At 36.5% G+C, this 14896-nt stretch overlaps 1 protein-coding gene and 1 long non-coding RNA gene across 5 annotated transcripts in view; one reads left to right on the top strand and one right to left on the bottom strand.

Annotated features, from left to right (window-relative positions):
- drosha (drosha ribonuclease III) overlaps positions 1-12560 on the bottom strand; it is a 134511-nt gene extending 121951 nt beyond the window's left edge. The window contains exons 1-7 of one of the 4 annotated variants that reach the window (XR_003593851.1): positions 12395-12560; positions 11492-11546; positions 10697-10721; positions 5031-5781; positions 4553-4621; positions 3702-3963; positions 1272-1413 (exon numbers count right to left, since the gene is read on the bottom strand). Coding sequence is in view for 3 of the 4 variants with exons in the window: in XM_028004741.1 (XP_027860542.1) it covers positions 1272-1413; positions 3702-3963; positions 4553-4621; positions 5031-5781; positions 10697-10721; positions 11492-11546; positions 12395-12468 (1378 nt within the window). In the remaining variant the exon portion in view is untranslated. Of the gene's footprint in view, positions 1-1271; positions 1414-3701; positions 3964-4552; positions 4622-5030; positions 5782-6680; positions 6780-6803; positions 7241-10696; positions 10722-11491; positions 11547-12394 lie in introns of those variants that run through there. The other 3 variants (XM_028004741.1, XM_028004742.1, XM_028004743.1) reach the window with 3 other exon arrangements.
- Positions 1-14896, top strand: part of LOC114136647 (uncharacterized) — a 94140-nt gene that overhangs the window by 39753 nt on the left and 39491 nt on the right. The window lies entirely within an intron of this gene.

Genomic DNA, 14896 nt, shown 5'->3' with positions numbered 1-14896 from the left:
CATCGTAAACAAATTGGCTTCTGGTAGCAAAACGTTACACAGACAGACAGACGAAGAAGAAGAAGAAGAAGAAGATGGACGCCCCCATTAAAGCCTTAAAGACCCAACGCTGGGAGCTGCAGCAAAATACCTGAGCAAACGTCTTAAACTGATCCGAACTAAACCTCCTGGTTCTTCTGAAAAGGTTTTTGGTGGATATTTTTTAAAAGCATCCTTCCATAAAACTTTAGTTGTGTTTTTGCCCTTGCAGGAAATTTGGCCAGATTATGCTTTTTAGGATACATTTAGGATAACATTTATTTGAGAGATATTGAAAATATTTTTAACATAAATAAATAGATATTTAATTCATTGTCTTCAAATCACTGCAGAAGAAGTAGAAAAGTAAAAGCAGAAGAAGTTAAGTAGCCAAAGAAGTGAGAGAAAAAGTAGCAGTAGAGGAAGACGTAGATGAAGTAGAGAATGTAGAAGTGGAAGAAGCAGCAGAATAAAAAGTAAAAGAACGAATACAAGTAGGAGATGACATAAAATTAGTATAAGATGTGGAAGTAACAAAAATAGAAGTAGAAGTAAGAGAAAAAATAGAAGTGGCAGAAGAAGTGGAAGTAACATAAGTCAAAGAATGTGGATCAGTAATGGACATATATTCATTAATCTTGTCCAATGTCTGGAGTCTCATGTATTTATGCCAACATCAACCTAATGAGGGACAAGCAGACAGAAACTAGCCTGGGGCTACAATCTGGCATATTTATGATTAATATGCTTTATCAATGTTTTAAATGAATAAACCTGAATCAGAATATCTCTACGGTGATTTTTTAAATAATTTATTTCAGTTTCCAAACAGATAATTAACTGGCATTTTCATCACTTTTAAAGTTTCACACAATAGCAGTTTTTTTTTAAAATGTTATTTAACAGAAGCATGTTGACCTCATGCTCTGATGAAGCCCACCTATTAAAAAACCTTTTCATTTAATTCACTCTAAAGCTAACTTTTTTTCTCCACGTAAACAGTTAACATGTCTAAACCCAGGATTAAATCTTCATACAAAATAAAAAATATAAAAGTTACAAATAAACACACCTAATCTGTCATTTTAGTATATTTTATTTCACATTCTTCCCTTTATAACTGGGATTAAAGGGTCTAACTCAAATAAAGTTACATTGATTTAACGTTTTCTGCGTCAGGATAAAAAACTAAATCCAAATAAAATTTATAATGGAAAACTGCAGCAGAACCAGTAAAGCGTTGGGCTACACACCTGGATTCTCGTCCAGTTTGGTTTTAGGCGGCTCCCATCTGGGTCGAGCGGCTTTGGCTCGTTCCTGCCTCTTTACGAGTTCGTCCTCGAAGCGTTCGTAAAGGTCGCGCAGTTTGCTGGTTCCCACAACCGTGGAGTCGCCCTGAAACAGAGAAAGGAAATGGATCTACGTGTGCCAAGTAGCAGATCAAGCTTCAAAACATGATGTGTAAATTCTTGGTAAAAATTTAAAAAAGCAAATTCACAAACATGCCATAATACAGCTGAAATGCCGCTCACTAAGGAAGAAGCCATTACTCTTCTGTCAAAGGTTTTGGCTCAAGTTTCTCTTTACTGAGTTTCGGCGCTATAACTTTTTGGGACACTTGGAAAAAGGTTTCTCCGACAGTTGCTTTTTTTCTTAAGCATAAAAACACATTACAATTTGCAAATTTATTCAGGCATAAGGATTTTTTCCCCCTGTGGTGTCTGACTGTAATGATCATCGTTGGATTTGGAAGGAAAGGGCAAACGTTTGCAGGCACCATCCTTTGATGGAAACATGCTAAAGGTTTCTAACGTCCAAGCAACGGTTAAAGAGGACTGAAGTGAATTTAATGCAATTTTTGCCTCCAACGCCTGCAGAGAAATTATTATTACACACGAAGAACACTTAAATGTAACTTTCTGTGACATTTACAGGAATGTCAGAGTATGAAGTGACAAGGTGGGCTGTCTGAGTGGCTTAATGTGATCACTTCATTAGATATTAGGTTTCTAGAGACTGAAATTCGCTCTGTGGGCCGATCAAGTAACAAAGATCATCAAGACAAACTGAGTGCTTTAAGAATGCAACAAATACTCTCCTGAAAGCTCATTTTGAAAACTGTGAAAACGTAATTTTGTCCCGGAACGAGAAGCACATTAAATTATCAAGCTTTCATTCCCATAAAGCGGTTCCATTTAACCTTCGATCTGAGCGCCAAAGTCACTCTACGCCCTCTGTTTTTTCACTCGGTGATAACATCGTCACTGTCCCGGCAGAAGAAGCACAGACAGTCGTGATAAATCAGTTTACTCCGACATTTACAGTCACTCTGGCGTTCCTGGAAGAGCAGCCAGCGTTCCTGCTGCAGCTTTCACCGACTCCTGGTAAAGGTCAGTGTTGGAGAAAAACACAGAGCTGGGATCAGGAAGGCTTTTATCGTGCAGGAAGTGATCTGAGGCGCCGCCTGACGATCTACAGCATGGAGTCAAAATTATTTTCACTTTCAGCCACATCAGGACCGTGAATGCTCCAGAATGCATGAACAGAATCCATTAAAAAACAGTTAAAATATGAATAAATAGCTGTGTCTGTATTCAATAAGTTCTTAAAATTAAATAATATCGAACATTTTCTCACACTGATTGTTTTGGTGATTTTTTTTCAATTTAAATTACAAATTTAGAAATATTTGCAAGACATTTTTGCAATATTTTTGCTTATATATGGCAAAAATACGGCTTTTGTCACTTAATGGCAATAACTTGGCAGCTACTGAAGCAGCAAATAAAATACTGCCACCTACAGGTGGGAGTTAGCATCACTTAAACAGAAAGTTTTTGACCATTTTTGCATAAAACTTGCAATAAACTCGCAATTATGCTTTCACGTTTTTCCACTCTGATGCATAATTCTGAGTTTGTTGCACATTTTTGTAAAAATGGTGAAAATGTTTGGGTTTAAGTGATGCTAACTCCCACCTGTAGGTGGCAGTATTTCTTAATTCTACTAAACTGCTGCTTTAGTAGCAGTTTAGTAGAACTGCTAACTTGACATTAGTTGATGTCAAGTTATCCTTTATTGAGGTGGAGAATAACAGAAAGTTTCATTTGACATCATACATAAGTGTAAATATTCCTAAATTTCTTGTAGATATATCTAAGTGTGATTTTAATTGCAAAAAATATAAAAAAAATAAATCAAAAACAATCATGAAATCCTAGAGGAATTAGTCAGGGTGACAAAGTTTTGGATTCCCTGGCAGACTGTCTCACTTATAAAAAGAGAAAAATGTCTTATTGTAAGAGAAATAATCTGCTAATGGAACTAGAGTTTTTTAAAATCAATATTAAGGAATTATTTACATAGAACAAGCTCATATATCTTCCTGAAAAGTTACTTGTAAGTTAGTTTTGTCTTATTTCAAGTGTAATAAGATATTTGAACCAGAAACTAGACAAAACAATTGTGTAAGACTTTGTGTTTTTGCAGTGTGAAAATTTTAATTTATTGTGCAAAATCGCCAAAAAACTGGAGGGACTGATTGATGTAACTTGGCAGTGAACAGATAAATGTCCCTTTGATTTGACTGATAAAATAATATTTAAGCACACAACTGTTCTGAGTTCATCTGGAAGGCGGGCTGGGTTTAGCCCATGAACCAGAGTGTGCTGAGCAGAACGTACCACTTGGTCCATGGGGTCGTTGGAGTAGTAGCTCTCGGCGTGAGTGCAGCGGATCCAGGCGGGTTTCAGCTGCTCTTCCTCCTCATCGTACTTCTCCTTCTCTCTGTCCCGCTGCCGATCGCGCTCCCCGAACGCCTCGTCGTTGTCCCGGCTCCGGAGGGACGAGTAGCTCCGCTCCCGGCTCGGCCCCGAGGAGCTGTCTGACCTCCGCTCCTTCTCCTCCTCCCAGCGCCCTCGCTTCCTTTCTCGGCTCGTTGAGCGGCTACACAAAACAAAAATAAAAACACACTTTCGGATTTCTATCTTCTAAAAATGGCTCACATCTTTTTGAACTCTGGTTGCTTTTTCCCCCACTCATTTCAAGTTGAGTCTTTTGACCTAAATCTAATAAACGCTGAAAAAGATCACTTTATTGGTCATAATTTGTCATGAAAAATATATTTTCACAATAACATTTTGATTGATCACCATCATAATAAATTCCAATGAATCCACTGCAAAAACACAAAATCGTTATAAGTTATAAAATGGGACAAATGTAAGAACTAAGTAGAACTTTTTCATTAATATTAAGGAATTATTGACTTTAACAAGCGCCTAATTCTTGATGAAAAGTTACTAGTAAGTTTCAAGTGAACTAAGATTTTTGCACTAGAAATTAGACAAAAATACTTGGTACTTTGTGTTTTTTTCCAAGTGGAAATTAAAGTTTGATCTTTGAGAGGCTGTACTTTTATCATAACCTTATTGTTTTATTAGTTGAAAATTGTCTCAAAATGACAATGTGATCATTTATCATGAGTTTTAAGGTGACATTCTGCTGCCTCCCTGTGTGAACCTGAAAGTCGTACCTCCGAGGTCTCTTCCTGTACCGATCAGGTGACTGGGATCGACGAACATCTCGGTGGCGGTACCGCTCCCTGTGATGAAGCAGACAGGAGTGAGATCCTTATTACTGAATAGTTTTTTATTGATTAAGAAATATGAATGTTTTTTGTTTTTTTTACACTGAATTTGAACCAGGTGATGCTGAGGAGTCCTGGGTAAAATATATGTACTGAAATTTAAAAAAAAACCTTTGATACAAAATATTTATTGGCTTTATACAGTGTTGCTTAAAGATTTCTCTAATTGTGTTGTTCTTTCAGCAAATGTCCTTTTATAGAGTCTGTATAGTGATTAATTGATTCAATTTATTTATTTTATGTAAAGCACTTGAACTGCCTTGTTGTTAAAATATGTCACACAAATAAAATTGATTGATAGAGGGCCACATAAAAAGCAGAGGCGTGCTGGTTTTGGCCCCCGGGCCATCAGTTTGACCCCTACCTGCTCCTCTCCCGGCTCCGGTGTCGCGGCGGACTCCTCCCTCTGTCGTAGTCAGCTTTGTAGCGCCCTCCCTCCGGCCTCCCGCGCCGGTCGGGACTCCTCCCGCGCTCCTTCCTCTCTCCGCTGAACTCCATTCTGTGTCGCTCGCCGTAGCTCTTCTGCCTGTGGTCGTCATAGCGATACCCTCTTTCCGGTGACCTCCGGCTGTCGGCGGACTTCTCGTACGGGTACGGCCCCCCGTGTCGCAGGCCGTGGTCCGGTTGGAAGGAGCCAGCGGTCTGGGTGTAGCCGGGGTTGAAGGGCGGAGGAGGGAAAGGAGGGTAGTTCATGGGGTATGGGGGGTGGTAGCTCATGGGCGGAGGCATGGTTGGGTGAGGCAGTGGGGGCGGAGGCATCATGTAGGGGGGATAGGAGGTCTGAACAGACACTTGGGAGCCGGGAGTGGGACCCCCTGCTGAGCTGGGCAAAGGGGGAGGCGGGAAATTGGGAGGTGGTTTGGGGAAAGGCGGGCGCAGCGGGCACTGCCTCAGAGCGCCGGGGGTCTGCTGCGGCGGAGCCGGGGGAGGGTACTGCATGAAGTCAGGGTGGTGGGGCATGCAGCCGGCGCTGCCATGGTAACCCGAACCCGGCGGAGTCTGTGGGTCGTAACGGTACGGTGGAGCAGGAGGTTGGGGAGCGGGAGGGCTCAGGTAGTTCTGGCCGGGGGGCATCTGTCCCCTCAGACCCCCACGGTCCGGCTGGAAGGACATGACTGGGGACAAAAACTAAATTGACCAAATATTCTCAAAATGTTTTTATCAGGAGCTTTAGTCACTTATTACTGTATTTACAAAACTACATCTATTATATTAAGAATCGATTAATCAGATAAAAATATTTGACACATTCTATGGATTTTTCAATTAACTACTTAAGCCATTTTTATGCAATATAAAAAATACATTAAAAGACGCAAAACGAATAATTACATTTTCTTTTCTTAAATAAGAAAATAAATATTTTCTTGCCTAAAATTCAATAACATGGCCTTCCTTTTTGTGAAATTGAATCGTCACTTAAAGAGTTTTGGCTAAAGCATAAATGTGTTTTCCTCTTAAATTCAAAATGTATGTATATTATATGCACTTTTGGCTTAGCAAGTTGCCTTTTTTATGTCTTATACTCCAGTTAATGATAAATCAATCATTTTAATAGGAAACATAGAGACTTTTTAATGAGGTAACATGTGGTTATACCAGTAGCCTTAACTGGAAGGGGGATCTAGTCCCATTTCTGCTCAGGGACTTAATAAATCTTGGACCGGCCCTGCTCTCTGTCCAGTTTTAGATTAATATGGAAATCTTCTCCAGAAAAACATACATAGTTTATTTTATTTAGTCTTCTACACAACTGGCATTTGAAATTTGTTGAGATATCAGTTTAGGTGGAGACTGAGTTTTATACATTTGTGTGAATTAAATGATATTTTAAATATTTTCACTCAAACTGAGACCAGATTTAACCTGAACAGGAATTAAAACAATAATTAATAACACATAATATTCAATTTAACTGTAGGATGAATTAGAGCATTTCATACGATCTTTAAATCTGACCAATAAGAGAGAATAGTCGGTATTTGTTTAAAAATGTCAAAGAAAGGCCACATACTGTATTTAAATAACAAAAAGGTAGTAAATTACGGAGTTTTAGCGCTAAAAGCATTAGCTAATGTAAACTCGTGTTAGCCAGCTAGCTAGCAAGTCATTTCAGGATAAAAGCCGTAGAAATTACCTGAAACAGACGGAATTTATGTCGCTTCGAGCGTTTACGATTACAACGACGTCAGCTGCATCAAATTAGTGAATTAAAAACCTGCTGTAACAACGACAGGATGCGATGTTCGACGAATAACGGATGGAAAACAGCGAGTCCGTGTTTCTACTCGGAATCTGTAACGCTGGAACACAAACGAACCAATCAGATTCAACGTCGCGAACAATGACGAATCAGACGTTCGTCGCCGATGTGTGACAAGCTGCTCGTCACACGGAGACGTCAACCATTCCGCCATATTGGAAGGGGAAAACAGCCTGAAATGGAGACGGTATTGCGTGAAATTCTGTTCTGTTTCATTCCTTTCATCATGGACAACAAATCCTGTAGATTTATTAACATTTGCTCTCTCTTTTTTTTTTTTTTTGCCAAAGTTAGAGAGAAGATTGGAACCAAATATTTCAGTTGTCTGAAATTATCTGTTCCCCCTCAAATATTTGGCAAATAAAGAGCAAATGTTTCAAAATGTACAGTATTTGTTGTCCATAAAAATCAGTCAGTTAGAATGGAACTTATTTAATCTGATTGTATTATACAAAACTAAATTAAGTTGAACGTATGAATTAAAATTACAGTAAACTAAGTTTGTGTGTTTTATTTTGGTGAATGTAAACTTATGGTTTCAACCGCATAGTGACAGCAAATCTGTTTTTTGTTTGAATGTTGTGATCTATACAGCATATAATTAATCTTACCTGATACTTTTTAATATATTTAATTTAAGTATGCTTTCACTTCTACCATTAATACCCTAGAGGGCAGCAGAGGATTGGATTTCTTTTTCCTCGCCTTTTTTTTTTTACCATATAAAGTTGAACCTGTCTTGGGTAACATTACTATGGAAACCCTGTTTTCTGACCAAAAGGGACATCAGTGATGAGCAAGAATACAAACTAACACAAAATATTCTGCCTTACGGCTAAACTTCAGAGTTCCTACAGCACCTTGGGAACAGATTCACCCTTGTCAGTGTAATCTCTATTATTTTGAACTTCAGCTCCAAACTGATCTCATCTCATCTCTTGAGGTGTTTGCTAAAGTAGGCAGAGTCTCGTTGTCCAGCTCCGGTTTTTATGTGAAGTTATCCAGAACCTACGGTTGGTGGATGAGTCTAAAAGGTTAAGGAGTCAGAGTCCACACAGTTTGCTGGGGGGAAGGATTCTTCCCAAATTACTAATCGACAATCAAAGGGAATTGAAGTGCAGAAACATTTTGTGATAGTCTGAGGGTTAGTTACAGTATGAGGATGCTCAAACCTTGGAGAACGCTGCCCACGTGTTGTTTCTTCTCTTTCCAAACCCAAACTTCAGGAATAAATTAAACTTTTCAAGGTTGCATATGTATAGTTGAAAACAGAAGTTATCAACAGTACTGTGTAAGTAATTTCTAAAAAAAAAAAAAAGTTTTTGCAAAGTTTTCTGGCATTTAGCAAAAAGAAATAATTTTGGTAATTCTAACTAAACTAAAAAATCTGTTTCTTTTTATTCAGTGTATATGTTTAAGTCGAATTAACTGACTTTCTTTTGCAGAGGTAAACGGAAACATGGGGTGAACATTTCAACATCTTTAATTTTGAAGAAAGGTTTTGAATTTTGCAGCACATGGCTCGCCTCCCTTCCCCCTTGAGATGAACTGCTTTAGGATTTCTGTCACAAACTCTGAGGAAGAGAATTGTCCTTCAACAAATTTTGTATAGACCTTCATTTTTTTATCTCCTTAAATATTCAGGAGGGCTTATTCATATCATTCACAGCCTCAACATTCAGGAAAAGTGTATCATATTTAAATAAGAAACTGTATGAATAGTTTAGAAAGTAGTTGAATAATTATTTAGTGTATTTTGTAGTAATATATTCCCTGCAGCCTTTGTTCGTTGCCCCCCTGCAGCGCCGCCCCTCAGGCCATTTCTATTCCTATGTGAACCTGTCAGGTATTCATGTTCCACTAAAATATTTATGCATAAATGCAAAAATCACATATTTAAATCTATGCTGTGAAAAAGATCCACAGATTTGGACCAGACGTGTTAGTTTTCTCCTCTGACGTGCCGCAGGCAGCAGGATCCCATCACAATTCACTCCCAGTCACTTCAAGCAGCATCAATATTCTGTGGCTTCTGCTGTTTTTGTCCTTCCATCCTCAGAAAACAAAGGTGATTTTCTGTCTGTGACGCTCCCTGACACACTGCCTCGGGTTTTTAGAAACACTTCATTTAGACCCAATCATGACTTCTCACCGCCTGACAAGAAAATGTCTGTCAAGCTTTGATCTTTGTCTCTCAACAATCTGATATTTACTACAGAGTATTACGCTAAATTTAAAAATTCAGAAAAATCACATACGACAGAATAGTCGTATGAGAATCAAGTCAAAATAATACGAGAATAAAGTGATAATATTACAACTTTACTGTCAAAATATTACTGATATTATTTTACAATATTATTGGATTATTTACAATAATAAAGTGATAATATTTCGACTTTATTATTGTAATTTTGTGACTTTATTCTCTGAATTTCTACTTTATTTTTGTATTATTATATCTTTATTATCAGAATATTATGACTTAAGTTTTTCATGGCTTTGTTCTTGTACTATTTAGACTTTATTCCCAGATTAATTTAATAACATTATTACTTTATTCTTTTATTATTACAATTTTATTGTCATAATATTGTGAATTTATTATGGGAATATTATGACTATTTTCATATTACAACTATTCTTTTAATATTATGACTATTTTTGTGATATTATGACATTTTTCTTTTAATTTTGAATTACTCTTGTTTTATTACGACAATTTTCATAAAAATATTCTAAAAATATGACTTCATTCTCATATACAAAGACTTTATTCTTTTATTATTTTGAGGTTATGCTCATATGAGTTTTGTTCTTGTAATATTATGACTTTATTCTTGTAATTTTAATTTTGATTTTTATATTTTCTTAGTATGGCCCTAATGCTTGTCGTAATTATTGGACTTTCGGTTAAACATAAAAGGCTGAGGAATTTTTAAAATCAATGACATTTTTCTAGGTTTTGAATTTTTTTTGGTCAAATATCAGATTTATTATAAATCATTCAAGCAGAATACTGTTCGTTCTGGTTCTTTGGAAATGAGAACATAAAATGCTCTAACCTTTTTAAAAGCCAGATGTTTTCTATTATTCCAGTTCTAGTTTTTATATTTTGTGTCTCCTTTACATTATACAGTTTTAGTTAACATAATGCGCTACACAGACGTGAAGATGGAAGAATAGTTGAACATTTTGACTTCTGGTTGGCCGACATGTTGAAACACATTTTTATGCCGAGAGCAAAGCTAGGCAGTAACACACTGAATGGCACTGATGTATTTCCTCTGCTTCCTTCATATTTGCTTCATAATTCTGCTGAATTCCACATCAGATCTAAAACTTTCTGAGAATTTTCCTGATGTTAGGAGACAAAAAACTTGCTCAAGCCTTTTAATAAAGTTCTGGTTCTGTGTTACAGAACTCATGAAAGCCAGATCTGAGCTCGTTGCATCTCTTTGTAATGTGCTGAGGCCTGCAGGGCAACAAAAGGAGAACAGAAATGTGTGGAGTGCGAAAGAGACGGAGGAATGTGTGGGAAAGCAGTGGACAGGCTGGACCCAAACACGCAGTGATGCATGATGGACTCTGCAGCTCTGCCAAGCTGCTGTTTGGGCAGATAAACAAACCGGAAGCACCAGCTACATTTTTCTTTTTAAGCATCAGGATTGCTTTGAATTTATGACAAAAAATCGCCACAATGTATCACATCTTCTCTTCAGAACCTTAACTGAACAAAACCAGCATTCAGTGAGGAACCAACTTACCTTTTCCTGATTTACTTCCGTTATTCTGTGAAAAGAAATGTTAGAGGAGATTTATTATGCTAAATTCACAATTTTCCATGTTTTTGTTCTTCCATTGAGTATTATCTGCTTCTAAAAACAGTCCAGCACTTTAAAAATACGTCCAGCTGTTTTTTGGTGTCTGGAAAAGGAGCCTTTTCACAAAGCCTCTCTATTATCAAGTCACAATCCAAAGACGTTGCACCGTTACCTAGCAACCCCAGCAGAGTTCCACATGTGACTTACCATCCAGAAACCACTTGCTGCATTCTTGTTGGTTATGCAGGAGGTGCCACTCCTGCTTTTCAAAGATATATACTTGTATATTTGCGCATCTGTTTGCAGCCATTTTCACATGGAACTGTAAACACCGAGTTAGAAGCAGCTAATTTGGTTTTACAATGACAAAGGCCCTAAAACAACTCATTCTGACTAATGCCTCACAATCTAAAGATGTGCAAAAACATGTTTTGTTTAGGCCATAGTCGTTCCTAACCTGTTCAAGGAAGCATGATAGGTTATCAGAAACCACTGGCTGCATTCTTGTTGGTTGTGCAGGAGGCTCAACTTTTGCTTTTCAAAAATGTAAGGTTTGTATAACTGTGCAACATAAAATGAAATAAAAAGTATGGATGTTGTTATATAATTCAGGAACATAAAACGTCACAACTCATGAAAGCACATTAAGGATGTCCTGTAATTGTTAAATGTTGGAAAAATGTTTTAGCAAAAAAACTGTGAAAGCAACAAAAACCAAAACGTCTTTAATGGACTTACATGTTTCCTCCAGAGCTGCTTTTCTGCATGAATGAGCTCGTTTTTCTGATGCTCACTGTGGATACATGGAGACACATAATTACCTCAAGTGACACAAAGAGCAGAAAACACATTTTCCACTTGAGACAGAAGATGGTGTGTCGATGTGCAGAGAAGAGGAAATAAATTTCAGAGGAAAAACAACGGTCAGCAAGTGTATTCTGATGTTCCCAGCCTAAGTGCCGAGGCGCTCGTTGCTGCTGTGATTATGAGTAATTCCTCAAAACGTTCAGGCAGATGAAGAAGCAGCACATGGATGTGAACAGGTTGTGTTCATGTAAGATTTCAGGTCAGAAATAGGTTCTGTGAATTGTGTCTAAATCAGAAAATGTGCAAGATTCAGCTTCATGTTGAGTCTTTGAAGAGAGGAAAGTTTATTTAAATACATTTTAAGTTAACCAATGTGAGATAAAAAGCATTAAACAAAGGTATAGAGTAAATTTTAGTTTCAAAGAATAAATCATTTCCTCTTTTTTCATGAAATAATTATGGGATCTTCATTAACGGTTTCTTCATACATTTTTTAATAACTGTTCTTAGTATGTTGTCCCACCTGATACTCTGGTAAACTCAGTTCAATTTGCTACATTTCTCTTTGCACTGCAATATATCAAACCAAACAAGCTATTTGAAAAACCTGTTCCCCTCCTCGCCTGTGGGGGCGCTGCAACAAGAACCACTAGAGGAAATGACATAAAAACCACTGAAGAAGACGATGAGAGCATTTTTCTTGTGTTTTCTTGTGTTATATCAGCAAAAGTGGAGTAGCATCAGATTTTAGCCGTTTCTTTTTTGTCTAGAAAAAAACAAGAGTAATTTCTTCTGCTAGCACTAGGCTAATATGTTTGCTTTGGTTGTATTTACCCAAAATGCCCTGCGCTGTAGTCCACTTCCTGTGTCTGGTCCGCTTGGTGTTCATATATGCATTCAAACCGCATTCATGGCTCCCATGTGTTTGCTGACTGTGGTTGTTGTGCTTCAAGGATTTTCTCCTAGCCTCTTTAGCATCGCTGAAACAGCAGAAGGTTAAAATATTCTCAATAAAATATCCATAAAATCCCATTGGCTTAATTAAAAGAATGTCTTAAATTTGTCAAAACTCACCACTTAGATTTTTCCCCAGTGTTTTCATCTGCTTTAGTTAGAGCAAGTGTAAATGCAGATTAGCAGGTGGAATTCAAGCATATTTACATATGCATGTTTTGAGCAGCCATTTAGGTTCAAATAAACTTAATCTGACTTGATAATTAGAATCTGCTTTTTGAACAAGAATTTAGTTATCAGGAATAAGACTTGCCTGATGAATTCCTTTATAAATGCACTAAAAAACATGATAATTCTAACTGTCAGAATTCCTTCTGGGGGATTTAAGATGATTTTATTCACACAGACTGAGCTGGAAGTTGGAACTGCAGCAATTAAATTTGACATTTTGCCAAATTCTTACCACTGTGTGAATCTGTCAGAGGAAAGGAAGCGCTCATTTTGTTTCCTCCTGTAATTAAAGAACAACTGCGAATAAAAATGTGAAGGTTTGACAGCTTTTTAGAAAAGCACTGTTATCCTTTGTTGGTGCAAACCTACATGCAGATGCAACACAAAGTAAGAACTGAAAGTGGTTTATTTACAAAGTGAAAAGGTAATTTCTGGGGGAATATTGGTTCTGTATGTTCTGGATCCTGGATTTAAGGTCTTGAAGTGAAGAGATGTGAATGTTTCGTGATTTGATTCCAATTTTTAGGGTCATGATTCAATTCTGAAGCAATTCTTAACTCAGAAATCAATTTTTCTATTCAAATGGTTTTGAAATTCTAGTTTAAAATATGACTGAGAAGAAGAAAAGAAAGTGGAAACAGTTCAATCAGTTCAGATTTAAACAAAAACAGGTTTGTGATTATCATTCTGTAACTGGCTCTTAAAAATGGCAAAAGTATAGTTTTACAACATTTTTTGTAGATTTCAGTCTAACATAATGAATTATGTTAAAATAAGACAGACTTTACAGTTGTAGTGCATTTAACGTTACCTTAAAACTAAATGAGTACATTTCTGCTAAAACACAGAAATTAATGAGTTTCAAAGATTGGCATTTTTAGACTTTGGAAATTCTCAACATTTCTGATTTTTTTCTAGCAAATTGTAAACTTTTCATCCTCTGAAATTTCCTAGTTTTCTAGAAATTTTCTCAGATTAGTCTGGCCTTCTCCGCTTAATAATTGCTGTTTCAAATACTATTTTATGCAATGAAGAAAGTTACTTTTTAATAATATTGAGATGCTCACATAACGACTAAACTAAATTACTCCCTTTATAAGAAAACCTGAAAAGAAAGCAGCCTCTAGTGAACAGAAATAAATACCAATGAAAGCTTTAGTCATTCCTGATCACTACAACAAGCAGAACTCATAAACATTAAAATGGACAAAATACTCCTGTTCATTTGCTAGGACATTTATCATTAATAATATTCCTAAACGCCTGAAGGCCGAACTCGTCCTGAGGTCAGGTTCATTTTTAAATAAGACGTACATGTGGTGGAGTTAAATTATTAAACATTTTTAGAGCATAATTCAGTATAAAGTGGATCAGTAAAGCAGTGAAGTGAAAGCCTTCAAGAGTTTGTCCTCTAATTACAAACATTAACAAAAAACTGTAGTTATGTAACTGTTTATTCTCTTATAAAAGTACCTTATCATCTATTTCATGGCTCATTAATCATCTGCTTTTTTCAGTTTCCTTTCATTGTTTTTCACAAAGAAAATTTAATCGGTTCTACTCAGTGGACAAAGCAATTCCTGTTAGTCACTGAATATCCTGTTATTTTCTGACAAAATTAATTTCTAACAATAAATAAAGGACAATTTAAAACATAAAAATGATGTGAAAACAGAAGATCATAAGCTTTAGAGCAAATAAAAATCTAAAAGACTTCAAATTCAGTTTCATTAAAACATAAACATTTTGGTTATGAATGGAAAGTATTGACAAAAGGAAACATTTCTACTAGCTTCAACACACAAACCGAGATAATTAATTAATAATTAATATTTATCTGAAACCACATCTGAAAAGCATGTTCTATAAGATGATCATGCATGACATTTAATTATTATTTAACTTTTTTAATTACCCCTGCAGACTCCAAGTAAAATCAGTTTTTCAACATACAAACTTTTGAAATTTTGCCAAGTTTGATCTGATCTGCTGCTCAGAAAAAACAGGATGTTTTAATGAAAAAGACAAACTTCAGCATCTCTGAGAAAAGTTATTTAAATGCAGGAATGTGTTTCAATCAGCAACTGCAACCCTGAAACCAGCAACAAAACATTGCTGAAAATTTCTGACCCTGACATTAGCAGGAGATGC

This window comes from Xiphophorus couchianus, chromosome 21 (assembly GCF_001444195.1).
Source record: "Xiphophorus couchianus chromosome 21, X_couchianus-1.0, whole genome shotgun sequence".
Taxonomy (NCBI): domain Eukaryota; kingdom Metazoa; phylum Chordata; class Actinopteri; order Cyprinodontiformes; family Poeciliidae; genus Xiphophorus; species Xiphophorus couchianus.
The sequence above is the reverse complement of the archived record's forward strand: the minus strand, read 5'-3'. Positions and strand labels throughout refer to the sequence as shown.